This window comes from Natator depressus, chromosome 2 (assembly GCF_965152275.1).
Source record: "Natator depressus isolate rNatDep1 chromosome 2, rNatDep2.hap1, whole genome shotgun sequence".
NCBI lineage: Eukaryota > Metazoa > Chordata > Testudines > Cheloniidae > Natator > Natator depressus.
In genome coordinates, this window is record NC_134235.1 from 50,590,047 (window position 1) to 50,616,510 (window position 26,464).

A 26,464-nucleotide genomic window follows, 5' to 3' on the forward strand; every position below is an offset into this window, starting at 1 on the left:
GTTCATGCTGCTCTGTTCTACAGGGTTTGGGGACTGATGGCCCGTCAGGTACTTCCTCAGAACTGCAGGATGAATCCTGGAAGATGGCCAGATTTCTTTCCTGGGTTCACACTGCAGCATGGCTCCTCCATTCCTAATGTCGTAAGCTATGGCTGAAAATCACAGCCTGGTCCTTAATTTCTGTTTGGCACTTTGAATGTGCGGAAAACTATAAGCCAGGTTCAGTCACCCCTACTGGTGTTACATAGCATCTTATTGTGCCCGTAGCCCCATTGATTTCAACTGATGATTGCAGTGGGACTACTTGTGGACTAAGACACTGTACAATGTGCATAAAGGTGATAGAGGCTGGCCCTTCATTAAGTATTAACCATTAGCATAATAACAGCATGTCTGCCTTCTGGCAGGTTAGTTTTACAGTTTTATTATTGTGCTTTATGGAACTTTTTATGAATTTTTTTTAATTGGAACTATAAGTAAAAGAATTAGGATTCAGTGGATTTTGCAGACACTATTTGAAACTGATTCTGAATTAGATTTAATTCCATTTATTGCTAAAACTTTATACCTCTCCTCTGACTGACTTTGACTTCACCTGTAAATATCTCCAGAGAGTAGTTAAAAGCATCTGCTAGTGAGAATTGATTCAGAAAAAAAGGTAAGCCACAACATGTTTGTGGTTTGACACGCTCAAATAATCTTATCTTTATCTCTCTAATAAAGAAAAGTAAATAAATTCTAAGCTATGTGGGCCAAATTCTGGTTTGACATACAAGGGCTGAAAAGCCAAAACCAGGAGAGGAATCATGGGATAAAATGTGTCGGTTTGAATTCTGACTTCTCTCCAAAACCTCAGGAGATACAGGGATGGATCACTTGAGGATTACCTGTTCTGTTCACTCCCTCTGAAGTACCTGGCATTGGCCACTGTCGGAAGACAGCCACTGGGCTAGTTGGACCTTTGGTCTGACCCAGTATGGCCATTCTTATTTTCTCCACTAATCTTCCATGGGTGAAATACTGGAGGACATTCTGGGACTTAGCTGAGGGGCCAAAGGACATTTAATGCATGTTAACATGGTCCCATGCACCTTCATCTGAGGCGGATTATGCCTTTTACTGGAAAGAGTAATCTATTTAATAAGCTGTGCAAAGGGCTGAAGGCTGCCAATACATAGGCTTACATTAGCAGTGTAATGTAACATGTACCCAAGCGGAGAAGGGCGCAATTACAAAATTTCGTGTCTGGAGCTAGCCTACTATATAGTTTCTTGTTTTTCCAAATCATGCTCAGGTAGAAGAGAAACACTTTCAAATTTAAGGACGGCTTCTTCACAGAAAATGGTGCACTATGTGAATTTTGGTGCAGCATTTGAATAATTGGGATACTAATTTATATGTATGCATGCAGACTTGGAGATGGAAATACTCATTTTGATGTGGCAAGACAGTTATTCCTAGATTCTAACTTAAAGAAGAAACGAGTCACTTGGAGTGAATTGCTTCATGAAGAAGTGGGTGTACTGAACATAGCTTTATATATAAATATTCACAGTTTTTTAGTCCTAGTGTAAGGAATAATCACATATTTTATGATCAATTGAATGAATTAGAATTGGTATTCAATGACTCATTTTTCTCTAGGATACTGAATTTTTCCTCCTACAGTTACCATGAATTATGTTACCCGAGTCCTGGCATCCTTCTTGTGTCTTGAGTGGCCAGGTAGCCTGAGCTGACATGCATAACATTCCACAAAATCTAATACTCTTAAGAGCTCTGACTCCCCTCCCCAATCTCTGACCTGATCACAATTAATTGCTGTTGCTAATTTATCGGAGGCTGCTCCTCCAGCCATCTCAGAACTGATGCCAGTTTATTTCCATCCTTTAATGAGACCATGAAATTGTAAGTAGAGCAGCATTGTCTGTTCCCTCCACATTTGTCTTTCTCCCACAGCCACAAAAAAATAAAAAATAAAAGACTTTTTCTCTGTCCCTAAAATTATCATCAAGGATGGAACCACAGTGATATGCCAGAACTTGCTTCTATGCTTTATAGTTCTTCAGTCATGCTATGAAGGAATACTGGATATTGCCTTATTTCTTCTTTTTGATCTGTTAGTGCAGCTTCTTCTAGGTTTTTAGCCATCCTATGTAATGTGATGAACTAGGGATAATTAGTCAACATTCAAGGACAAAATCAGTCATTTTAGCACTAAGGACAATATGTCATATTTTCATGTGAGCTATAAAAGAAAGAGAAAACCTTATCTTATCAAATGGAGAATAGAAACAGACTGGAAAGAAATTTGATTTTCAAATTTTGAGTATTACAAACCATACAGTTCAAAACTCAAACATAAGTGCTATTTTAACACTATTATCTAGTCTTCAAGGGCCCCAACCTTGCAAACATTTACACATCTGCTTAACTTTAAGTCTCCCTTTGACGTTAATGGGACTACTCACATGCTTAAAGTTAGGCATGTGTATAAGTGTTAGCAGGCTCAGACCCTAAATCTACAGCTGTATTCATTTATCATCATCTTCTTTCAAAATGAGGTGGTTTGCCACAACCATGTAATTATGGTAAAATAAGTCACTTGACTGGTAACCAGGAAGAAAGCACATTTTCAGATCACAACGTGCTTACTATTATGAAGGCACCTGGAGTTTGCTGTAGAACAAGACAAACAAAACCAGATAGCCCTCTGTGTCCTGCTCCATCAAAAGTAACCTCATCACAAAAGAAACAGATGTCCCATGAAAGACATGGAAACCTTTTTTCTATTCAAATGAAAGGCGAACAATTAAATATTGTGTGGTGTTAGCAATGCAAACAACAAAGTAATAGAGCAGTGATCGCAAATTAACAATCATGTTGTGCTGTTTTTCATAGATTCCAAGGGCACAAAGAACTATTGTGATCATCTGGTCTGACCTCCAGTATATATGCAATAGAAGTTCCCCAAAGTAATTCCTAGAGCAGATCTTTTAGAAAAACATCCAATTTTGATTTAAAAATTGTCCAGGATGGAGAATCCACCAAGACCCTTGGTAAATTGTCCCAATGGTTAATTACTCTCATTGTTAAACTTGTATGCTTTATTTCCAGTCTGAATTTGTTTAGCTTCAGCTTCTAGGCATTGGATCATGTTATACCTTTCTCTGCTAGACTGAAGAACCCATCATTAAATATTTGTTGCCTATGTAGGTATTTACAGACTGTAATCAAATCGTACCTTAACTCTCTCTTTGTTAAGCTAAATAGATTGAGCTCCTTGAATCTACTGCTATAAGGCATATTTTCTAGTCCTTTAATCATTCTCGGGACCCTTCTCTGAACCCTGTCCAATTTATCAACATCCTTCTTGTACTGTGAAAATAGGGTGACCAGATGTCCCCATTTTATAGGGACAGTCCTGATATTTGGGGCTTTTTCTTATAAAGGTTCCTATTACGCCCCCTTGTCCCGATTTTTCACACTTGCTATCTGGTCACCCTATGTTGAAAGCAGAACTGGACACAATATTCCAGAGGCGGTTGCTACTCCTGTGGGAATTCCGCACCAAAAAATTAAAAATTCAGTGCACATTTTAAAATTCTGCAAATTTTATTTGTCAAAATAACACTATGTAATCACACCAGTTTCAATTATTTTGGTAATTTATTTCAAAATACCAGTCAGCAAGTATGTCTGAAACAATATAGACACACAAAAATTCCCCCAGGAGTAGAGTTATAGAAACCCATATGACAATCCAGTTCCTGCTTCTCTGCTCCCTCCCCCACAGAGCCCAGCTGCACACCCCCACCCCTCCCACAGAGCCCAGCTGTGGGCCCCCCCAGCCCAGACACTCACATTCCCTACCCTCCTAGAGCCCAGGGATCCAGAGGGAGCAACAGCCTGATGCTGGGTCCTGAGCTCGCACAGAGTTTCCTGCAGACTGTTGCCTCCTTACTTCAGGGCAGGCTGGGAACTGCACCTGCTGGAACCCTCCAGTTCCCTCCCCCTCGTCTTGTCTTCTATTTGTGAGCTGGGGTCTGCTACATCTAGCAGTCCCTAGTGGCAGCCAATTTCTGTCAGGAAAAAAAAGGAAATTCTGCATACCTAACATTAATTTCTGCAAAATTCTGTATTGTGCAGTGGCACAGAATTCCCCCAGGAGTAAGTTGTACCAGTGCCAAGTACAGAAGTAGAATAGCCTCTCTACTTCTTGTGATTCTCCTGTTTAATCATCCAAGGATTACATTAGCCTTTTTTACCACACCATTGCTCATGTTCAGCTGACTATCCACCACAACCTACAAGTTTTTTTCAGGGTCACTCTTTCCTGAGATAGAAGCCCCATTTTGTAAGTATCACCTATAGTCTTGTATACATCTAAAAACAAAGAAATTAAAATGTGTGTTGTTTGCTTGTACCCATCTTACCAAGTGATCCAAAGCGCTCTGTATTAGCCACCTCCCCTCTTCATTATTTGTCACTTCCCCAATTTTTGTGATCTGAAAGCTTTATCAGTGGGTTTAGTGTTTTCTTCCAGGTGACTGATAAAAATGTTAAATAGCGTAGGGCCAAGAACTGATCTCTACAGGACCCCATCAGAAACACACCCCTTCAGTGATGATTCCCCATTTACAATTACATTTTGAGACCTATCACTTAGTCAGCTTTTAATCCATGTCATGTTCATTTTATATTGTTCTCATTTTTTAATCAAAATGAGATGAGATTCCAAGTCAAATACCTCACAGAAATCTAAGTATATTATATCAATACTGTTATCTTTAATCACCCAAACTAATAATCTCAAAGATAGATATCAAGTTAGTTTGACAGCATCTATTTTCTATAGACCCATTTTGATTGGCATTAATTATATTATCCTCCTTTAAATCTTTATCAAGTCCTGTTTCAGCCACTCCATTATCTTGCCCAGGATCGATGTCAGACAGAAGAGCTTAATATTACCCTGGTCATCCCCTTTACCCTTTTTAAATATTGGCACATTAGTTTTCTGTTAAATAACCTGTCATTCTAGTTCTTGTAGAAAATGTGGCAAAGGCAGAATTTGCATGTTAATTATAAAAACATCTTTCCAGTATTAGAATATGTCATAAATAGAGGCCTGTGCACTAGTGGTATTTAAAAATATTATGCTGTGGGCCCAAAATCTTAGACAGGCAAATGTAGATGAGGTGAAATTCACTGCCCTCATATTGGGGAGTTGTATTTGGGCTATGTGGGTGGAGTGCAGGGAGGTGAAATTAACTTCACAAATCCAGAGTCATAGCTTCTACATGTGGTACTATAAATAATCTGGAAAAAGGGGTAAACAGTGAGGTGGCAACATTTGCAGATGATACAAAAACTACACAAGACAGTTAAGACCCAGTAGACTGAAGAGCTACAAAAAGGATCTCTCAAAACTGGGTGACTGGGCAAAAAAAAAAAAAAAAGGCAAGTGAAATTTAATGTTGATAAATGCAAAGTAATGCACATTGGAAATCATAATCCCAACTATACATATAAAGTGATGGCACCTAAATTAGCTGTTACCACTCAAGAAAGTTCTTAGCATCATTGTGATTAGTTCTCTGAAAACATCCACTCAGTATGCAGCAGCAGTCAAAAAGCTAACAGAATTCTGGGAATAATTAAGAAAGGGATAGATAATAGGACAGAAAATATCATGTTGCCTCTGTATAAATCCATGGTATGCCCACATCTTGAATACTGTGTGCAGATGTGGTCATCCCAATCTCAAGAAGAGAAGGGAATTGGAAAAGGTTCAGAAAAGGGCAAGAAATTATTAGGGGTATGGAACAGCTTCCATATAAGGCAAGATTAATAAGACTGGGACTTTTCAGCTTGGAAAAGAGATTGCTAAGGGGAAGATATGACTGAGGTCTATAAAATCATGACTGGTATAGAGAAAGTAGATAAGGAAGTGCTGTTTACTATTTCTCATAACAGAAGAGCTAGGAGTCACCAAATGAAGTTAATAGGCAGCAGGTTTAAATCAAATAAAAGGAAGTATTTCTTCACACAATGCAAAAATCCACCTGTGGAACTCCTTGCCAGAGGCTGTTGTGAAGGCCAAGACTATAACAGGGTTCAAAAAAAGAACTAGATAAATTCATGGAGGATATCCATTAACGGATATTAGCCAGGATGGGCAGGAATGGTGTCCCTAGTCTGTTTGCCAAAGGCTGGGAATGAGTGACAGGGGATGGATCACTTGATGATTACCTGTTCTGTTCATTCCTCTGGAGCACCTGGCACTGGTCACTGTCAGAAGACAGGATACTGGGCTAGATGAATCCTTGGTCTGACCCAGTAGAGCCATTCTTATGTTCTAATGCTACTGAATAAAAACTTGAAACTAATACTGCTCTGTAGTCCTGGCACACCACATGGAATACATCACACAGAAATCTCCTCTTCAAAGGTTAGGGAAGCTTACAAAAAATAAGTGAGGAAAAATACAAAAAAAGAGGACCAAAAATGATACAAGGATGGGCCAGTTCAAGAAACATAAGAAAGCATCTAGAAAAAAAATTGAGAGAACTATAATCCATCTATTTAAACTATCATTCACAAACCCATAAGAAGTTAAGAAATGGCCTAAAGCTATCTTATGGAAGGAAAATTTTAGGTTCCATATTAGGTAGCATTAACACATAGTACAATTGTTTAGTCCACCAGACAGTATTTGCAGTGGCTAGCTAAGACATCAGTAGGAATGAGGTAGTGATTAGTTCTTCAAAATGCAAGCAGTGAATTTACATGACTATAGGTTTTTCTGAAGCTACTATTTAGAATCCTGTTAAAAACTGCCAGCCTGTCTTAGCTTTCAGAAGAAGTTAGTCTAGTCTGATAGCACTAAACAATCTACAGGTGTAGAATAGCAATTTCATAGGATCTGTTTTGACCACTTCCCAATTATAAAAATAACCACCAAGACAATATTTGTGATAATTTATTATTGCACTTGTAAGCATATAAACTGCAATTTTACTTGCTCAAAACATCTGGTAATGAGGCTTTTAACTTCAGGAAATATTTCAGTAGTTCATGGTTTAGGATTTTCAGAATGTTACTAAAAAGGAAATAAGAAAATGTTACTAGAAAATATTGCTATTAAGAAAAGGCTAATAGAATAGAAAGTGTATTTCCATATTAAGGCCTCCTTTCAGCAAAGCACTTCAGCACTTGCTTAAGTTTTATCATGTCTATTGGCCCCTAAATGTACAAGCTCACTATTTGGGTGAGAGGGTGTGGATTCTCACCAGAAAGCAACTAACTAAAAATGTGCTCAGCTGTTTAAACACAATGGATAAAGTTTTCCTCTCAGTTTGTACCAGTTCAACTCTACTGATTTTGCAACAGGCACTATCTTAAAGTGGTTAGAAAGATTCTGCACCATAACAATTTTGTTTCATTGATGATAAAGGTATCGCTGAACCAAAATGCAGTTTGCTGTTAACTATACCTTAAGTGTTCCAATGAGATGATATCCCCATCATCTGTGATTTAATACTGATTTTAGGCTCCCCTGCATAACTAATGAGCTTTTATAAATCTTCACCTGAAAAAGAAAATCCCACTATAAATTAAAATTCCACTATATTGACAACAGCTCCACTTCATATATCTGAAAATTTTATTTAACAGCCACAACCGTTCAGAATAGTTACATCATGGCTTTGAAATATGATTGCCCACAGCTATGCAGTCCACTGAAATACTACAAAACAGGGAATAGAAAAAAACTGGAGAGTAGAGGAGCTTTGTTTGCTAAACTGAGCTGGTTTGTAGCAAGCTCCAACCCAGTATGGAGACAATGTCCTCATGCTTTCTCGTAGATTCTCTTACACTTGCAACCACTCATGTCGCATTCCTGGAAAACAAAGAAATTAATTCAGTAGTGTATGAAAACCGCTGGCCTAGCCAGGGGTCCAGGCCCCTCTGGGGGGCCACAAGCAAGTTTCAGGGGGTCCCCCAAAATAAACCAGAGAGCAGGACTAGCATTAGTTCACTGGGGCCCAGGGCAGAAAGCAGAATCCCAAGCCCTGCTGCCCGGGGCTGAAGCCAAAGCCCGGGCAACTTAGCTTCACAGGGCTCCCTGTGGCGTAGGGCCCTGGGCTATTGTCCTGCTTGCAACTCCCTAAGGCCTTTTAATCTACTGAAAACCAGTTGTGGCACAGGTGAGCCATGGAGTTTTTATAGTAGGTTGGGGGGGGCCTCAGAAAGAAGATGGTTGAGAACCCCTGATATAGGCTAAATTACTGAAGAACACAGGGATGCAGATGGCAGTTTAAAATAGATGGAGTCTTTTAAAGTTAGATTGCTGCTATAGTCTAAGTAGTCAATGATCAGAAAGTAGGAATGCACTCACCACTACCAGTTTTCCATCCTCTATCTTCCGTGTTATTGTCGTCTCCTTGCCATCCCACTGCTGGAGCTGAGTCAATGTGTTACCATTTAAGTTGACAATAGTCTGCAAAGAAAAGCGGGACTTAAATATTTTACTCAGTTTCTTTGAGTGGAGGTGATACTCCCACACTCTACTCCAAGGCTCTACTGAAGCCAATAGGAGTTTTGCCACTGACTTCAGTAGGGCCAGGATTTCACTCAAAATTTCTCATGGCTCCTGTTCTTCTTCCATTACTTTGCTCTTGTTCAGTCACTGCTTTGGCACATTTATACATGAAACATGACTTCAACAGCATGCACAATTTAAGTAAACAAGACCTGCTGAATGTGCCAAGTTAGTCTCCTCATACATGTGCTTTGGCTTTTTGGATCATCTATGTTTGAATGTAGCACTTGGCAGATGTGTTGCCAGTGCACAGGTGAGGAATGGGAGGGTCTTGGCAAGTGGTCAGCATTCATACAAGGAGATAATTGGAATGAGAGAATCCTATGAAGAGGGAATAATCTTTCTTCACCCTCCACCTCCTCCTCCCAGGGATAGTCCCTTTAATCAGTCAAGTTGGAAGCTACTTGAACTCTTGTAAAGACAGGGAATATGGAGTCTGAGTCACATTTAATTTACTCCCTATATAGGTTATTCCACTTGTTACGCAAATGTGTGAGATTGGATCACCAGATTAGTTATAGGGCCATATCCTGCTCCCATTAAAAATCAAAAGGCTTTTTTGACATTGAAGTTAATGAAAGTGAAGTTTGGCCTTTGGTATTTTTAACATGGGTCTGGAGGGCTGCCAGTTTTATCATCCCAAGGTGTGTCACTGCAAATGACCTGAAAATGATTAACCAAACATATCAGGCTTTATTTGGTTTCAGTATTTTACCATTTGTAGACTGGTTAGTCCATAAAAACTGATGGATTTCAATGGGGCTTGTGATGACAGAGGTACCCACCCACCAACAGAGCAGGGTACTACTCAACATGAGAGAGTGGCGGAAATTGGGTCCCTAAATAGAATTTATATCTGTAACCCAGGCACTCCAGTGGACTGGGTGTATTCAATGGAAAAAAACAAAAACCTCTTGTACTAACCTGAACTTTCCTGCCATCTAATGTATTTTCCTCACATTTCTCACCCAGCTTGAAGCTGAGCTGTGAAGATTTAAGGGTGCTTTCTGTTTTTATGGTGATTGTATCTCCATCCTTGATGATGTATACATCTGGTTTGGCCATGCTCCCCATTCTCCTCAGGACTTGATTCACACCTACAGAGCAAGAGCAACAGCATATCAGAGGGGACAGTTAAACACTAAGCCCACATAGAGGATCCCTTTTAATTATCCAGGGCAAGGAAGGAGAAGTTCATTTTGCAGACTCATTCATCCTGAATACTCCAGAGATCTAAATTGAATCTCTTTCTCCCCCTATAGGACCTGCAGGTCTCCTGAAAAGCAGTATCTCCGTTCATACAAATGGACGTGGAAGGTGGAAAAGGGGAAATAAGCTGTAAAGTAGTGTTACAAGAAGACTGTGTTCAAATTTAAGTGAACTGTGTTTGAAAAGTCAGCTGGAGAACTTCTTAAACTATAAAATTAATCCACTTTCATATTTACATTTAAATGTATATTATATAGATGTATTTCTTCTAACTTACTTATGGAACACCCAGCTGTCACTCTAGACATGTGTGTAAAATAATAAAATGCACATTTTCAGACCAATGTCAAAAGTATTAAGTCCCCCCAAACTAGAAGACTCCCCTCTGCAGAAAAAAGCTTAAGGGAAAAATGAGCTTTGGAGCATGACTTGAAATTCAACAAAGTTGGACTTTAGGACACTATTAAAGGAAGCACTTGAGGTCCCTTCATCAAAGCACCTCGCCTCCAGCCCCCTCTTGATTAATCCAGTGAGTGCTTTACCCAACTCAACAGCTTTCAGGCTTTGGGGTTACTCAGGACTGTCACCATGCAGGGCTTGATACAACAGCTATCAATCAGCCATTTAAATTGCAGCCAACAATAAACTGGAAGCCAATGCAGAGCTCCAGGGTGAAATTCTTTCTGCAATAAGTGTCACTAAGTAAGTCAGAAGCTGCACTCTGTAGTAGCTGTAGTCTGAATAGTCTTCAAGTGCCCTCACATACAGCACAGTGCAGCATTCCAAAATGAAGCTGATAAGGGCATACATTACTGTGGTGAGATCTGCATCCAGAACAGAAGGGCCTGGATTCACAAAGGCATTACAATGCTCAGTATTGCAACAACTAGAAAAAAAAATTACAGGAACACGCTACAATCCACAAAGCCTGAGTTAGGCACCTAGGCTCCCAATACTATGGATGGGGAGAGACAGGTGCCTTCAAATGCAATCCACAAAAGCCAGCATGCTAGGCAGGCAGCTACCTAAGCTAGCCATTGGGAGATGCCTAAGAGAGGGTTGTGTACTAAGCCCCTCCTGGCTCATCGAGATAGGCACTTCCCTACAGCCTGGACTTAAGCACCTATCTTTGCTTAGCAATAGTGATCCATGAACAGGAAGCCGATGCCTAGAGTCAGGTGGCTCCAGTACCTAAACTGTTTCTTGCAGGAATGGGTTAGATGCCTGCCTTGCTGTGCACTAAAGAGCCGGAGGAGCCCCTTAATAGCTTTAGCTCAGTAGTTAGAGTACTTGCCTGGGAAGTGGGATATACAGGTTAAATTCCCCACTCTGCCAGAAGCGGGGGAAGAAAGGACTGGAACAGGGGCTGCCCACTCTCCTGGGGAAGCTGCTCCACTGTGGCAAAATAATGAAAGAGTGATTTGAGCAAGGGAACTGGCCTGGGCTATCCCACATGGGTACTCTAACCACTGGACTACAGAATTATTCTGTCTCTGGCCCAATGACTATATAAGTATTTATACTCAGTGAAACCTCATTTGGGGGGGAGGGGAGGAAGCAGCACAGAGAGAGAGAGAGAGAGACTCTGCAGCATAGGCACCAACTTCTACTGGCACCGGTGGGTGCTTGACCCCCCCTCTGCCCTCGACCCTACCCAAACTCCTTCCCCAAAATCCCCACCCCCACTCCTCCCCCCTGGAGCTTGCTACAGCTGTTTGGCGGCAGCAAGCGCTGGGAGGTAGGCGGAGGAGCGGGGATGCGGTGTGCTGAGAGGAGGAGGTGGAGGCGAGGCAGGGCAGGGAGCTTGGCTGCCAGTGGGTGCACAGCACCCACTACTTTTTCCCTGTGGGTGCTCCAGCTCCGAAGCTGCCATGGAGTCGGCGCCTATGCTCTGTAGTCCAGTGGTTAGGGCTCCCATCAGGAAGGCAGAAGAGCCAGGCAATCTTGAGACCCAATCATGACACAGGTGGAAGTGGAAATACCATTGAAGAACCAACTCTTTGTAATGTTAAGATTGTAGGTGGGGTCTGAAAATGTGAAACTGTGGCCAGACATGTAACTGCTCTGAAGGTAATATTTATAACTGATCATCTGGACAGGAACAGTAGAAGGAGCTCTGTTAAGTGCTAACAATTCCTTGCAGACTATATTTAGAGCCATTCACTCTTTCAAAACTATATTCCTAGCAAAATCTGCATTCAATCTTGCAAGTTATTCAGATTTAAAATCTAAATTCACATGGAGCCTAAATATGCCCTACACTAGCTTAAATATGCTTTTAAAAAGTGTTGATAAACATGTTAAGGGTGGTGATAAAAAAAATAAGTCAGAATTCAGGCTGATACCTCTTTTCACACTTGTTTTCTGGGGGCGAATGGGTGGGGGGAAGAGAGACAGACAGACATGAGCTAAGGATCTAGTGTGTTCACTTCAACTTTTTAAAATTTCCCAAGTGTATGGTTGACTTGTACCACAAACAAGAGTTATATTTTGTACTTCACAGAGACTATCTTGATTTAGATTTTTTTTTTTTTGGAAACAAACATTGCCTGTCCTCACTCTTGTTTAATGTCATAAGCTGCATAGCAGGAAGTTGTATTGCTTTGCTATGAATGTTTAGCATATCATAAGCTGCACTATTTATTAACAATTAAACAGTTTATCATTTTTTAAAAAGTTTTTTGAATTCTTTATGATTTAGGGTAGGATTTTCAAAAGTGCCTATGGGAGTTTTTTGAAAAACTTTACCTTAACTCTTAATTTTGCTGTCTCTGGCTTGCAGTACAGTCTTCTGTCACAGTACAGCAAGTGGCTTGGCAAGGAACAATCACACCCCATTGTGCTGTGGTAAGGCCATTAAACTGTTGTAGCCAAATGTACATTTCCCCCCCCCAGGCTATCTGCCTAGCCAGTCCCCCTGTTCCAATTACTCTTTCATTATTTATCCACAGGGGAAGAGCTTCAATGAGGGCACCTCATATTGGAATATCCCATAACTCATCTTGAAAACATGACCCCAAAAGATTCAAAACCCATTAGGGAAATTAAAAGGACCCCAACAGTTTTTTAATTCAATCTCAGAATTGGGAGGAGGGGGGCTCCCTTGAGACAGTTGAGATTGGCAAGTAACTTAAACTGGGAGGAAATTTTCAAGGAAGAAAATACTTGGGCTAGAAAGTGAACTAACTGTTAAGGAATACAGATACTTTTACATCTAGCAATAGAAAGTCTCTTCGATGGCATTTTGTATCCCAGTAGCAGCTGCATTGATATAACCCCTTCTGATAATCTACTATCAGACAAATTCAGGTGAGAGCATTACAGTGCAAATTTAATAGAAATTAGGAAGAAGCTGATAATTGTGTGTTATAGTTGGGGATTTCCTACTCCATTCTCTTCTCATGCTATCATTTACCCACCTGCACTTAACACTAAAGACTGTCATTTAGCTGAAAGCCTGCCTGCACATACACACGTTTCCAATCTATTATTGAAATGTTAACATAAGGAACTGTGATTCTAGTCAGTTTCAATCAAGTGTGCTCTGATTTTGCAGATTTAATGCACAGCACAAAAACTCCTCTCAAACCAGATAATATGCAAGCTACTTTGTTTATAACAATAAGAAATTCAAGGTGTATATACCACTGAGTCCTAATCTGCTCTCACTTCCACTGATGTAAATCTGGAGGAATTCCAGTGAGTTATTTCAGTGGAACTGAGAGCAAATTATGGTCCAGGGGCTTAGACATTCAGCAAACCACGAGGTTACAAATGCCTCACAGCAGATGCTTTGTTTAGGCAATGAATGCCTAGATGTATTGGTGCTACCCATCTCAGGTACAGTATAATAAAGACTAACATGCACACATGTTCATTTTCTTTGTTGGATAGATTTTGTTTTCTGTTCTTCTCCTCTTTCCCTAACCCCAGGGCAGGGCCAAAACCAGTCCAAGAGGTCCCCTCCCCAGGAGGGTGTGCTCTGCCCAGCATCAGCTTAGCCAGCAGGGGAGAGAGGCTCTTGCTATTCAAGCCATTGCTCCAGGTCGCAGGGCTGCTTTTATATTGACGCCCTGGGAATTGTCTCCTTTCACTTTAGTTAGCAATCTAGTCCCAGGCGGCTCCTAGCATCAGGCACTGAGACGCCCCCACAGACCTTGGACAGAGCATCTGAAGACGCCAGGCACAAAGCTTTAGAGCCCAGACGAACTAGCAGAGTGGAGCGAGCGCCGGGGGCCCAAAGAAGGGGCACCTTAAATCTTAGGTCCTTACCCTCCCCCCCACACACACCCCTCCAGGATCATACAGATAATACTAATAAATTACACACAGGTACACAAGAGAGAGCGCGTTTTCTTCTTCCAGCGGGCAGCAACAATGGGATTTAGGGAGACAGTCATCAAAATCAGAGACCACCAAACCTCATTTCTTCCCCCAAACCGAACAGCCAGGGAGATCCTGAATGAAAAGTCCTCGCTGCCCAGACTGGCTGGCGGGCGGAGAGAAGGGACGGGACATTCCTTTATTTTCTATCCAGGAGCAGAAGTAGAGAGCCCCAGCACCTAGCCCGCCGGCCACCTCCACCTTCCCCTCCCTCAGGCGGGGATCGACGATATTAATCCCACACGGTCTCTCTGCCCCGCCAAGGCTTCCTTACCTAATTCCTTCATGTACTCATCAAAGCCTTCGGTGAAGACGAGGGTCCACTTGCCTACAAAATCCTCGATGCTCATCGTGCCGGCTCGCCAGGAGGTGTCCCGCAGGCGGTGGAGGCTGGAGGACGCTGTAGGCTGCAGAGGGGGGACGGAGGGGCCTTTATCCAGACGCCGCGGAACATGCGCTGCCGGGGAGAACCAATGGGGACCGGCAACGTCAGGGATTCCGCCTCCCGGCCCTCGCCCCCTTTGCTCATCAGCCCCCGGGACACCAGAGGGGGGTGAGGTTTATGCCGCCGCCGCCAGGAGAGCGCCTGCCCCGTCAGCGCCTGCAAGCAGAGACTTGCTGCCGGCCGGCCGGCGAGCGCGGGGAGGCGAGCTGGCATTGCTGCCGCTTTGCCAAAGGACAGTACTCCGGCTACTGGAGCCCGAAGGAGGAGTGCACCTGCTCCGAGGTTTCCAGCGCAGCTCCCCCCCCCTCCGCCCCCCCGAACACCTGCAGCCTGAAAAGGGTCACACCGGGGAAAAGGTAACGCTACAGCCATCTGCATCCTGCCAGTTTGGGTTACCAAGCCCCCAAAGTGTCCCACGACCACTATAGTGAACAAGTGCCGTGCACACACACAGGCGTCCAGGCCCTGGGGCCAACTGCAGCACCAGTACCGCAAAAACCCCTGATCCAGCACCTGCATCCTGCTGGATCCAGCCAGATCTTGGCCCTAAGACTCCAGATTGTAGTGACTAACTAAACACGTCTAGCTGCACCTGGACCGTCATGCATTCTGGCAAACGAATGCCACAAAAATGCAGAATCTAGCGCATGGATCCTACTAGAGCCACCCAATTTTGGCTCACATTCCAAGGCCTGAAAAAAGAACAAGTGTAGCTGCTCTTACTGCACCAGAAAATCCAGCACAAACTGATGCAAAACCTGGATCTTGCACCTGGATCCATGGAGCTTTGCAATTTCTGGTTCCGACCACCAAACTGTACGATTTGTTATTAATCATTTTTTTATGGTCGTGCCTGAAGATCAGCCAAGAATGGGTTGTGCTAGGCACTGTACAGATACAAAATAGTAGACAGTCCCTGCCCAAAAGAGCTTACAATCTACATCTAAATAGAAAACAAGGATAGCCATTTCTACTACACTGGAAAAATTGAACTCCCCATTCATCCCAGCCTAATAACACTGGAAAAATGCACTTCTGATACCTGGGCCTTGCCAATTTTTAATGACAATGCTCCCAAATTCTACTAAATAGACAAAACGTAGCAGCTATTAGCTACCGCAAAGTGGCACAGAAGCACCACAAAAACATGTATCTGGCACCTCGACACTACTGAATCAAGCTAGTTTTTTGTTCCCAAAATTCTACCAGCTAAGTAAAGGAGTGCAGCTGTTCCAGTTCCACTAAAAACTACAGATCCCAAATGCATCCCTACTCAAAAGCACCCCAAAGATACATATGCAAGTTCTGGAGTGGCTGGATCATACCACCTTTTTGGCCCCATGCTATCAAAACAGACAACACATGGTGTCACTCCTACTTGACCGGAAAAATCCATGCTCCAGCAAATCTCAAGATGCACCAGGGTCGGAGTGTTTGGGTGCAGTAGAAGCAGCTATGCTTGTTTTCTATTAATGCCATGGAATTTAAAGTTGAGGATCAAAAATTGAATGAATACAGCAAGATCCCTGTGCTGGTTCTGGGTTTTTGCACCAGGTTACCTCAGGGTTCTGAAGTGTTCTGGTGTGGAGCAACTGGTCTTGTTCTCTCTTTAGGCATTAGAATTTGCTGCAAAGCTAATCCATGAAGCTAGCTGGAAAATTTTGAAATTCTAAATTATTCATTGAAAAAAGGGACATATTTTTCACCCAAAAATCATCCCATTTTTTGACCAGTTCTCGTAATCAACCAGGTTTGTTTTTTTTTTAAAAAAAAGAACCTGTACAAATCCAGTTGTTCAATCCCATTTTGGGGGGAGGGATAGCTCCGTGATTTGAGCATTGGCCTGCTAAACCCAGGGTTGTGAGTTCAATCCTTGAGGGGACCATTTAGGGATTTGGGGCAAAAATTGGGGATTGGTCCTGCTTTGAGCAGGGGGTTGGACTAGATTACCTCCTGAGGTCCCTTGCAGTCCTGATATTCTATGATAAACCAAACAAGCAGTACAATATTCCCTTCCTGGTGGCACTGGGTTGTCAATTGCTGCTCTATATGTCCTTAATCTTCAGTAACCCTATTTTTAAAAATATGTGAATAATGTCTACTCATAAGGAAGCAAGTCACATTATTTTCTTGTCATTAAATAGCTAACTTTAAACATAAACACTTCAGTTTCCTTCCGCTTTGATTTTTCTTGCTTGCACAAGTGGATCTGAGTGGGTTTTAAATTAGCCTGATGTTTGCTATCTATTTCATGTCACAGCAGCTACTGTGCTGTCAGTCTGGTAGTCTTGATTTCAAAAAGGATAAATTAAAAACCATCTGATTATAGATCAAACAGACCATCTGTTAGTCACAATCTTTAATGTATTGGGAAGCAGTGAGTCTTCTTTCTTGTGACTGAGCACAAGACGACAGGATACGCCTCCCTAGAAGCAGAAATCCTGCCTTTACTATACCATTGCAAAATATTAATTCCTGATCCAGGACTTCTGAAGTCCTGTCTGCAAAGGGTTTACGTGCTCATAGACTTCTGCTTCACCCCCTTGGCAATACAACAGGGGAATGGAAAACACTCTATTTCCATCTAGTGGTGAGACAATACTCCTTTACCTGAAATGTAGGTATACAGCTAGAGATCTAGTTACCTGTGTATCTATAGTGATGACAATTCTTGTAATTTTAGCATAAGTCTTATGATATTTGGTGTTTTTCTTAAAGTTCCAGCTCCAGGAGTCATGGGAATATGGGAGAATCTTAGCTTTCATTTTTAAAAAGTGTCTAGCCCCACTAGTTTGCAAAGAAAGCTTGAAAGTCTAACCCAACTGTACCCTAAGGCACTAAGGACAAATACAAATTATCCCAATTTTTAAAGTAAATCAAATGCATTTTAAGATAGTCCTGTGATTTTTCAGGGGAAATGCTGTCTAATGATTTTTAAATGTTTGGGATAGGCATTGTTAAATTGTATCTATATCTCCAATAGTCAAACTTAAAAAATTTTTCCTTGACATGGGAAATACTGCTGGAACTGGTGGTAGCTCAGACAAGAGAAGATACTTTGTAATGTGACCAATGTAGATGTATCTTTCTGCACACACGTGCATTGCGCTACAACATATTATTTATGTTTGATTACTTTACATAATGTTGATATTGGCCAAACATATCAAATGTGGGTGAATGAATTTAGGCACCAAAATAAAAATGGCTGCATTTTCAGAAATGCAGAGCTCTCATTGGCTCCCAGTCAAATTTCTCTTCAGATTTCTCTCTATAAATCCCTATTCAAGTCTGAGTTCAGGTTGGCATCAAGTTCGGACTACCTTAGAAAGAACCCCTCTCTACTGGCCAGCTTCCTCTCCACTTCAGCCACAAAGCAAGGGGAAGGAAAATCTGTACATTTACAGTGGAGCACAATGAGGCCAATCCATGTGCCAAGTGTTACAGTTCCAGTCTGGGTAGGATGAGCACTTTGAGAGTGTAACGGACCTGAAATTCTGGATGTGTCACTTGTCGATCAGTATTGTCCAAGAGGAACAGAATAGAATCAAATTCAGTGCAAAGAAAATACATAGCCAAAATTAGAGACAACATTTTGACAGCTTGGGCACAGCCACAGAGGGATAGTACAGAAACATGTTGACCCCAAATAGGCAGGTTCTGCTTGACTTGTGTACGGGTGGGGAGTAATTTTGTTGTTTATCACTGCAAGGGCAGAAGGTGGGGAAAGGATGCAAAGAGCTCTTCCCTCTACACAAGACACCTGTGTATGATTCAGAGAGATCATGGACTTTGACTGCAATAAGAGCTGGGAATCGGGGCCAGCTAGCATTACTGGCAGATGAGGTTTGTTCTAATGTGACCATAGTCTCACTTCCTGCATGCCAGCCAAGGGAAGAATTAACGTCTTTCAAAATTACAATAGATGCTGCTTGGGCAGGGCACCTCCTCTCCATCCGCAACATATTGCTGGCTTGTTATGCGAGGCATAATTCTGTCCCAGATGTTGCCTCATTAAAATGTCCATCTACTTAATGTGGGAGGAACCTGTATAAAGTGGCAATCTGATAGTGTTATGCGTGGGCTTTATTGGGCAAGAGAGAAGAACTTCTTTTCCCCTGATGTCTAGAGAAATGGCCAAACTCTCTTTATACCAGACTCCTTATAGATGTGCGGTGGGTCAGCACCTGTTGAAGCCTTGAAAAATTGTCCAAAAATATTAACAGCACAAACAAAATCTACTCACCTGCCCTTTAGCAGTGAAAAAGCTAATAACATTCTACTAGGCCATCGAAAAAAGTTACTCACTTCTCCTGCTCCGTGAGTAAGAAGAATTTTGCAAGGCTGACTGTTTCTATTTCGTATTGTGTCTGGGTGGTACTCTCTTGCCAGCTGTGTAGTCACTGAGCTAACAAGATGAAACATGCTGATGTTACACAGCTGATGTGGGGTAAGCCTTACTCAGTTCAAAAGTTATTACGATACTACATTGGGAACTGTGAAGCTATGTGTGACCCTTGACATTTGCATGTCAATACTCTCACTATCCTTTAGTTTACAGATATTTCAGTAGTGTCTGAGCTGTGGGAAGAAGCTGAAAGATTTGGGTGTGATTCTGACTGCAGTGGGTTTTATGTATAAGTAGGGCCCTACCAAATTCATGGCTATGAAAAATGCATCACGGACCATGAAATCTGGTCTCCGCTGTGAAATCTCTTTGTGTACTTTTACCCTATACTCTACAGATTTCACGGGGGGGACCAGCATTTTTCTCAAACTAGGGGTCCCAACACAAAAAGGGGTCACAAGGTTATTGAAGGGGGGTCATAGTATTGCCACCCTTTCTTCTGCACTGCCTTCAGAGCAGGTGCCCAGCTCTGAAGGCAGCACCCCACCAGCAGCAGCACAGAAGTAAGGGTGGCAATACCATACCAGGCCATCTTTCTGCACCGCTGCTGGCAGTGGCTTTGCCTTCAGAGCTGGGATCCTGGCAAGCAGCTGCTGCTCTCCAGCTGTCCAGCTCTGAAGGCAGCGCCACCACCAGCAGCAGTGCAGAAGTAAGCAATGCTGCAACCTCTCCCACAACCGTCTTTTGGGTCAGGACCCCTACAGTTAAAACGCCATTAAATTTCAGATTTAAGTGTCTGAAATCATGACATTTATTATATTTAAAATCCTATGACCGTGAAATTGACCAAAATGGAACGTGAATTGATAGGGTCCTATCTATATGCAATCTGCTAATATTTAAGTCAAAACAAAGTTGCTCTAACCCCATGCCCAGCAAAGTCTCCCTGGTATCTGCAAACCACACTACATGCTTTCTATCTCACCAACAATATCTGGGAATCAAAGCTTGGTGTCCCATTCTGCCCTTGGATGTGTGCACTATATCTAGGCAGAGTTTTGCCCTTTTGATGGCAGGTTTCCCAAAGATGCATGTGGCAGAAGAATTTACAAAATGATCCCCGGGACCTATATTTGCTGTATATACAGTTATAACATGTATTTGTATGCAACCTAAACAAATGACTTCTTAAGTGTTAACTTGGGGCTCATTTGAGTGATCAAAAATCACACCTCAAGGTTTGCATCTTTGGTCCACTGCTAGAGAAAATTTGGCTTTATTTGTCCTGTTTTGGCTTTTTTGTCCTGTCAAGAATCTAGTCAGAAATTTCAAACTTTAAATTGTAAGGTGTAAACTTAGGGATTGTAATCAATGCAATTTAAATTCCACCTTAGCACTAGTCATCAAAAGGTATGCACTCTCCTCCCCCAGCTGCCTCTCTCTTATGATAGGGGCCAGATTCTGCCCGCATACAATGGCTCTGAATGCAATATGGCTGCACAAATGTAGGTGGGAGTATCGCTTGGCAAAACTGCCAAAATCAATGGTTGAGATTTTCAAAGCCAAATAGGGGATTTAACCTTGCAACACCCATTGAAACTAATGAAAATTGTGTGAATAAATCCCCTAAGCAGTCAGTTTGGCAATCTCAACAGACACCTTTTCAAAAAAATTTAATGCATTTTAATATGATCATTTGATTAAACTTTTTTTCAGTAAGAAAGGCCTCTCTCCTCAGTAGCTACACGCAGGCAAATTCCTGTACCCATGCAGAGTCACTGTGATGTCTCTGAGACTCTGCATGGCCACCAGTGCAGATCTGATTGACTGATAGCAGCCCTTAGCCCAGAGGTGTAGTAGAAAACTGTAATTAGCCAACAGATTAATTTAAAAAGCACTCTGTGTCACATTTTATGATATGGTCAAGGCTTGGTCAAAAGGCAGGTCCATTAATTATTCCAAGATCTTTTGTAAAAAATAAAAGTTATGCCTTCAAAATTATTCCCTATTTATTTGGGAGGGGGAATGTTATACAGTACTGGTAAATGGTGAGACCTTGCTGAGATAATCTCTAGTCAGTTTCCTTGTTAGAAACAGAATCAGACTCTAAAGTACTGGAAAGATGAAAAACTCAGTGGGCCTGATGCTGGGTGACCTCACCCAATATTAATGTCAATGGGAATTCAGAGTCTGCAGCATCTCAAAGGCAGAGCTCAGCATCTTGCAGGACCGAACCTTAAGTGTTAAGTATCATTATCCCCTATTAGAAGTGCCACATTTTTCAGTTTTTACTGAGCCCACAATTGTCAGTTTTTTCAGCACTCTGAAAAAGTCAGACTGTCATTTCCCACAGACATTGATGTGCTCCTAATTTAATGCATACCCCATTGTTAAGATAACATGTCCTACTTCCTAGGTGACCATATACTTTAGCCCCATCTTATGGTCATCTTCATATTAACTCAACCTTGAAACAAATAATGGATTGATTTATTTGGGTGTAAAATAAGGGGTTTTAAATAAAGGATCAGAGCATAGGTTCATCAAACGTAGGGTGACCAGATGTCCTGTTTTTAAAGGTTTCAGAGTAACAGCCGTGTTAGTCTGTATTTGCAAAAAGAAAAGGAGTTCTTGTGGCACCTTAGAGACTAACCAATTTATTTGAGCATAAGCTTTCGTGCATCCGATGAAGTGAGCTGTAGCTCACGAAAGCTTATGCTCAAATAAATTGGTTAGTCTCTAAGGTGCCACAAGTACTCCTTTTCTTTTTGTTTTTAAAGGGACAGTCCTGTATTTAAGCCCTCCTGCAGGTGTCCCAACTTTTTCTTAAAAATGGACAAATTATCCCTTATTTTTTGCTCCCCCCCCCCCCATCAGTGCCAGTGGGTCCTGCTGCTGGCCGGATCCCTGCTTGCCAGCTGCCAGCCTACCAGCATTGAGTGGGGAGGTCCAGTGGCTGATGATGGGGGTGGGTGTGCAAGGCTGGTGGCGTGGTGAAGCTGCAGCATGCGGGGCCGGCCACTCCCCCTGCTGGTCCATCAGCACAGCCCCCGCTGCATGCCGGCTCTCGGGCACCAGGGCCTTGCCCCCGTCCTGTTTCCAGCGGGCGCTGGCTGCACACTGAGGCAGCTGACAGGTACAGGCAGGCACCAGGCGACGGCCGGTTGGGTGTTGCCTCTGCTGCCCACCCATCGGCCCTTTACATGCTCCCCCTCTTACTGTCCTCTCCCTGCTTTGCCCCACTGCTCCTCCATATCCCCTCCAGCGAGACACGTCCCACTCCCAAAATTGTGCAGAGAACCAGCCCCTGGTGTGGGTACTCAGCTCACCAGCAGCCTGGCCGGCAGGCTCCTTCCTTCCCCCACTGCCTCTGGCTGGGGTGGCACCTCAGGAAAGCCCAAGACCCTCCAGTCCGGGGCACTTAGCAGGAGGAGCCACACAGCCACACCGCGCTGGCACAGAGAAGCCTCTCCGCCCCTCAGCTAAGCTCTGGAGGCGGGAAGGGATGGAGTGATTTCCAGACTCTTCCCGCCCCAAACCTGCTGGCTTCACAGCAGCCCCCCGGGCAGCTGCTTAGCACCAGGGTGGATTTGACTTAAACCAGATTGATTTAAATCATGTTTTAAATTATTAGTCAGGAAGACTCGATTTAATCATGGATTTCTACATAAAAGTGCATTCTTGTTGGTTGTTATAACCTTAATACATATTCTTCACAGCTCAGAGATAGATGTAGGTTTCATTTTTAGAAGGTACACACTATACATTTTTTAAGTGATTTATTTTGAAAACTTTTCAGATTCGTTTTACAGCTATATCAGAAAATGAATGATTGTTTGGTTATTTCATTTACCAAAGGTAGTTGAAGCAGATATTTCTGAAGTCATTGGGAGGTGAACTATCTCCAATTCAACAGGTTAATCATTAATATTTGGAGGATTTTCTTGCCATGCTGTATTAGGAGGGAACATCACCATACAGACATTTAAATTGTTTTATTTAACTAAAACAACAACGTTATGTATTCTGGATTTTTTTTCTTCAACAGCAAACATATAATATTTTGACAAAACAAGCATATGAATTTTTGAATTTAGTTAAACATTGAACTTTTTTAAAATCAGGTTTGTTTTTGTTAAAATTGTTTTTAACTAAAATAGTTAAATGAAATTTTTTTTTAGAAAACCAAAAGTTAAATCGACTGTGTCAGCCAGGTCAACATGAGAAACTTAAAATATTGGTTTCTGCAGCTAACTCAGTCATCTTCACCTTTATTTTCCTGTTTGTTCATAATCTGGAAAAGAAAAACAAGCTTTCCTGCTTTTTCAGGTCCCAGACAATTTCTCAATTAGGAATGAATTAGTTCAAAGAAAGAAAATATTCTTTCTACACTGGCAGAAGAAGCTACTGCTGTTAAAAGTGAAATTATTATCTTTTAAACTGTCTCCTCTCCTCTCCTGCTAATGGGCCATTCATTTATACTAATCAAAAGGCCCTTTTAACTGTCAGATCAGATATGGAAAATGTGTAACCAGTCTAATTACTCCTTTTACATTTTTACACTTATAACAACCTTCAAAAAGAAATGTTAATTATAAATATCAAAATCTTAGCATCTAGTACAGACACTTTTACTAAATGAAAAGGAGGTTTATAAGCATCCATAGTTTGTCACAAACTTGAATAAATTATTTTATATTCTAAGGTATTGTCTACATATGGATGTGAGCTGTTTTGCCTGGGGCAGCCCTCAATGACAATGCAAAGGTCAGGGCAGACTGCAAAAAGGAGAACAGATACTCCCAAAACTGGTGGTTAACACTAAGCCCTGGTTTACACTACGGGGTTAGGTCGAATTTAACTGCGTTAGGTCGATTTAAAAATGACTGCGTCCACACAACCAACCCCGTTCTGTTGACCTAAAGGGCTCTTAAAATCGACTTCTGTACTCCTCCCCTACGAGGGAAGTAGCGCTAAAATCAACCTTGCTGGGTCGAATTTGAGGTAGTGCGATGCAAATCGATGGTATTGGCCTCCGGGAGCTATCCCAGAGTGCTCCATTGTGACTGCTCTTGACAGCACTCCGATGCACTAGCCAGGTACACAGGAAAAGCCCCGGGAACTTTTGAATTTAATTTCCTGTTTGGTCAGTGTGGCGAACTCAGCAGCACAGGTGACTAGGCATTCCCCCCAGAATCACAAACGAGCTCCAGCATGGACTGAAAGGGAGACACTGGATCTGATAGCTGTATGGGGAGAAGCATCTGTGCAGGCCGAACTCCAATCGAAAAGAAGAAATGGTAATATATATGCCAAAATCTCACAGGGCTTGTTGGAGAGAGGCTACAAAAGGGACACACAGCAGTGCCACGTGAAAGTTAAGGAGATCAGGCAAGCCTACCAAAAGACAAAGGAGGCAAATGGTCACTCCAGGTCAGAGCTCCATACATGCTGCTTCTATGATCAGCTGCATGGCATTCTGGGGTGGGGACCCTACCACTATCCCACCACTGTCCATGGACACCTGCAAGGGGGGAGTGTCACGCAACAGGGAGGAGGATTTTGTGGATGAGGAAGAGGAGGAGGAGAATGCACAGCAGGCAAGCGGTGAATCTATTCTCCCCGGCAGCCAGGACCTTTTCGTCACCCTGGAGCCAATATCCTCCCAAGGCGGGATCCCTGACCCTGAAGCCGGAGAAGGCACCTCTAGTGAGTGCACATTTGTAACTATGGTACAGGGTTTAAAAGCAATAGTGTTTAATGTTTGATTTGCCCTGAAGAATTGGGATGCATTCGCGGCCAGTACAGCTACTGGAAAAGTCTGTTCACATGTCTGGGGATGGAGCGGGAATCCTCCAGGGACATCTTCATGAAGCTCTCCTGGAGGTACTCTGAAAGCCTTTGCAGAAGGCTTCTGGGGAGGGCTGCCTTATTTTGTCCTCCACAGTAGGACACTTTACCATGCCAAGCCAGTAGCAAGTATTCCTGAATCATTGCAGCACAAAGCATGGCAGTGAATGGTCCTGGGTTTTGGTCGCATTCAAGCAACATTTGGTCTTTATCTTTCTGTGTTAGCCTCAGTAAAGTGATATCATTCATCATCACTTGGTTGAAATAGGGGAATTTTTGAAAGGGAACAGTAAGGACCCCGTTCATGCTGGGCTGTTTGCGCTTGGCTAAAAGGGATCATCCCAGAGAATAGCCACAGGGCACGGGGAGGGGAGAAGGAATCATCCCAGAGAATAGCCATGCGGAGGGGTGGGGGGAGGTGTGTGCTGCACATCCACCCAAAAACCGCAGCCCCTTCTTTTAAATGTGAAACCCAAGCCATTGCTTGCTCTGGGAAAGGAGGGCGTTGCAGTCTGGAAACATTCCCACATGTTATGAAGGCGTAAGGAGCCAACCACGCATACCAAAAGGCTTACCATGGCTGCCTGGAAACTGAATTCTGTTGCCCAGCCATGTGTGATGTGTCACCATACCGGCAGGCACTCAAGATAAAAGGCAAAATGCGACCTTGTACCTAAAGCACATGTGCTGTCTGCTGTGAATTGCTTGATTCATGGTGAAAGAGTCTCCCTTTTGTTCTCAGAAATGTATCATCTTAAATTTTACTCTCCCTTTTTATCTCCCCAGGTGCAAACCTTTCTATGCTCCCCCTATCCATCTCCGTCCCTGAGGTTATCACAAATTAGAAGGCGAAAAGAACGCACTCACAATGACATGTTTTCCGAGCTCATGCAGTCCTCCTGCACTGATAGGGCAGAGTTTAATGCATGGAGGCATTCAGTGGCAGAGGCCAGGAAAGAATTAAGTGAGCGCGAAGAGCGGAGGCAGGACGCGATGCTGAGGCGAATGGGGGAGCAAACGGACATGATGAAGTGTCTGTTGGGGGAGCAAACGGACATGATGAAGCATCTGTTGGAACTGCAGGAAAGCGAACAAGAGCACAGACCCCCCCCCCTGCATCCACTGTATAACTGCATGCCCTTCTCCCCAAGTTCCATATCCTCCTTACCCAGATGCCCAAGAACAAGGGGGGGGGAGGCTCCGGGCACCCAGCCACTCCACTCCAGAGGATGGCCCAAGCAACAGAAGGCTGTCATTCAAACAGTTTGATTGTTAGTGTGACTACAATAAACAATGTGGCCTTGTCCTTCCTTCCTGCCCCCACCCCACCCGGGCTACCTTGTCCGTTATCTCATTTTTTTAAAAATTAACAAAGAAAGAATGCATGGTTTCAAAACAATAGTTACTTTATATCGAAGAGGGGAGCGTGTTTGGCATACAGGGAATTAAAATCAACAAAGGGGGCGGGTTTGCATCAAGGAGAAAAACACACAACTGTCACGCTGTAGCCTGGCCAGTCATGAAACTGGTTTTCAAAGCCTCTCTGATGCGCAGCATGCCTAGCTGTGGTCTTCTAATTGCCCTGGTGTCTGGCTGCTCAAAATCAGACGCCAGGCAATTC

General features: G+C 42.8%; 1 protein-coding gene across 1 annotated transcript; it reads right to left on the reverse strand.

Annotated features, from left to right (window-relative positions):
- Positions 1–7,188: 7,188 nt before the first annotated feature.
- LOC141981351 (fatty acid-binding protein 5-like) lies at positions 7,189–14,637 on the reverse strand. Its single transcript, XM_074943032.1, has 4 exons — positions 14,475–14,637; positions 9,533–9,705; positions 8,405–8,506; positions 7,189–7,906 (listed from the first exon to the last, which is right to left on the reverse strand). The coding sequence occupies exons 1-4, from the start codon at positions 14,548–14,550 to the stop codon at positions 7,856–7,858; spliced, it is 402 nt and encodes a 133-aa protein (XP_074799133.1). The 5' UTR covers positions 14,551–14,637; the 3' UTR covers positions 7,189–7,855.
- Between the last annotated feature and the right edge of the window lie 11,827 nt (positions 14,638–26,464).